The sequence below is a fragment of the Austrofundulus limnaeus genome, unplaced genomic scaffold, assembly GCF_001266775.1.
Source record: "Austrofundulus limnaeus strain Quisiro unplaced genomic scaffold, Austrofundulus_limnaeus-1.0 Scaffold102, whole genome shotgun sequence".
NCBI classification, from domain to species: domain Eukaryota; kingdom Metazoa; phylum Chordata; class Actinopteri; order Cyprinodontiformes; family Rivulidae; genus Austrofundulus; species Austrofundulus limnaeus.
The window spans coordinates 1-1,424 of record NW_013952504.1 but is presented as its reverse complement, the minus strand read 5'-3'; the positions used below and the strand labels follow the sequence as shown (position 1 = coordinate 1,424).

General features: G+C 37.3%; 1 protein-coding gene across 1 annotated transcript in view; it reads left to right on the top strand.

The window, feature by feature from the left end:
- Positions 1-653, top strand: part of LOC106521072 (T-cell surface glycoprotein CD3 delta chain) — a gene marked incomplete in the record, with an annotated part of 8,250 nt that extends 7,597 nt beyond the window's left edge. The window contains 1 exon segment of the mRNA XM_014013480.1: positions 340-653. Within this exon segment, the coding sequence (XP_013868934.1) occupies positions 340-387 (48 nt within the window).
- Positions 654-1,424: the final 771 nt, after the last annotated feature.

Sequence of the window (1,424 nt, the reverse complement as noted above, 5' to 3'; positions counted from 1 at the left end):
TAGTAAATCAGTCTCAAAACATAATCAAAAAGACTTTTTGGCTGGACATAAGGTTTTAAAACTTGGTAAGATGGGCATTTTTTGCAGTGTAAAAGATGTTCTGTTTTTCAGATTTAAATTGAAACCGAGCATCTCGATGGGAGGAGGTTGTTTGTTTATTGTTGTTTTCTGTCCTCAGGGTCTGACAGACAGAATCGAATTCCTAATGAAGCAAGCGGCAGCGGCAGCGGCCCCTACCAGGTAAGTAAAAACAGGAAGAGTTTTACTTGAAGGTGTTTCAATTACAGCATTTGGAATAAACGAAACAATGTCTTTGTCTCTCCTCTCCTGACTCAGCCACTGATATTCAGACACCCCAAAGAGATTTACGATACGCCGGGAAAATAGTCGTCCTGCTGAAACGAAAGCCCTGCTGGAGGATTTGATCGGACCCCTGCTCCCTGACTCGGGGGGTTTTGTGTAGAGCTTCTTGCTGTACGTGATGCTAAACAATCTGAAATGATTTTCTCATTTATGAAGTCGTCATGATGCTCRTCGTGTTGCTGTTTTGTTAACAAAGTGTGTTAAAGGGCTGGTCAACTGTTTTAGTTTTAGATCAGATTTTCTCATCATTGTTTTCATGTTTAAATGATCTTTCTGGATTAAAACAGATAAATAAGACTCGATGTGTCTGAGTGTAATGATGGTACTGAAGACAGAAAATACAAAGTGACCCAACAATTCATTGTAGTTTCTCTGACTGTACATAGATACTGTAGACAGACAGGACATCCTACTGACTGGACCCCTAATTTAAAGACTGCTGATCATAAATTCAGCAAACTTTAACAGTTTTTTTTTTGTGTAAAGCCCAACAATAATTTGGGACTTTTATAATAATCTATACTGACAAAATACAGACATTTTGATGATGACAAGTAGGTTTATACTGTCTGCCTGTTTATTCATTTTTAATGAGGGATTTTATTTTTATAAAAAAGATTCAGGATATTTTGGGGTTAAAATACTGTAAATTGTAATGCTTTTTATTTCACTTTCCTGTCTTCTTTGTATTTACTCTGCACCGTATCTGTTCCACATCAGTTCAACAATTAGGAAAATGTTTAACCCTCCGATGTTTTTCCAACAGTATATTTTACATTTTCAGGATATTATACGACATACATAAATTTCTCAATTTTCCAAGCATATTTTACATGGTGCACTATAGTTTGGCTGCAACACACGATTCACCAAATCCAGCCATGACGTGACGAGAGCAGACTTAAAACCCTGCATGTCGTTTTCAACAGTTATGTTTAAACGCACATACACGACATCGTAAGTTTGGAAATCAGGTCAAAGAGACAAGAGAGATGCAGCTGTGACTTAACCAGTTAAGGTCTACTGTTTTAGATGTGTGTGTGTGTGTGTGTGTGTGTGTG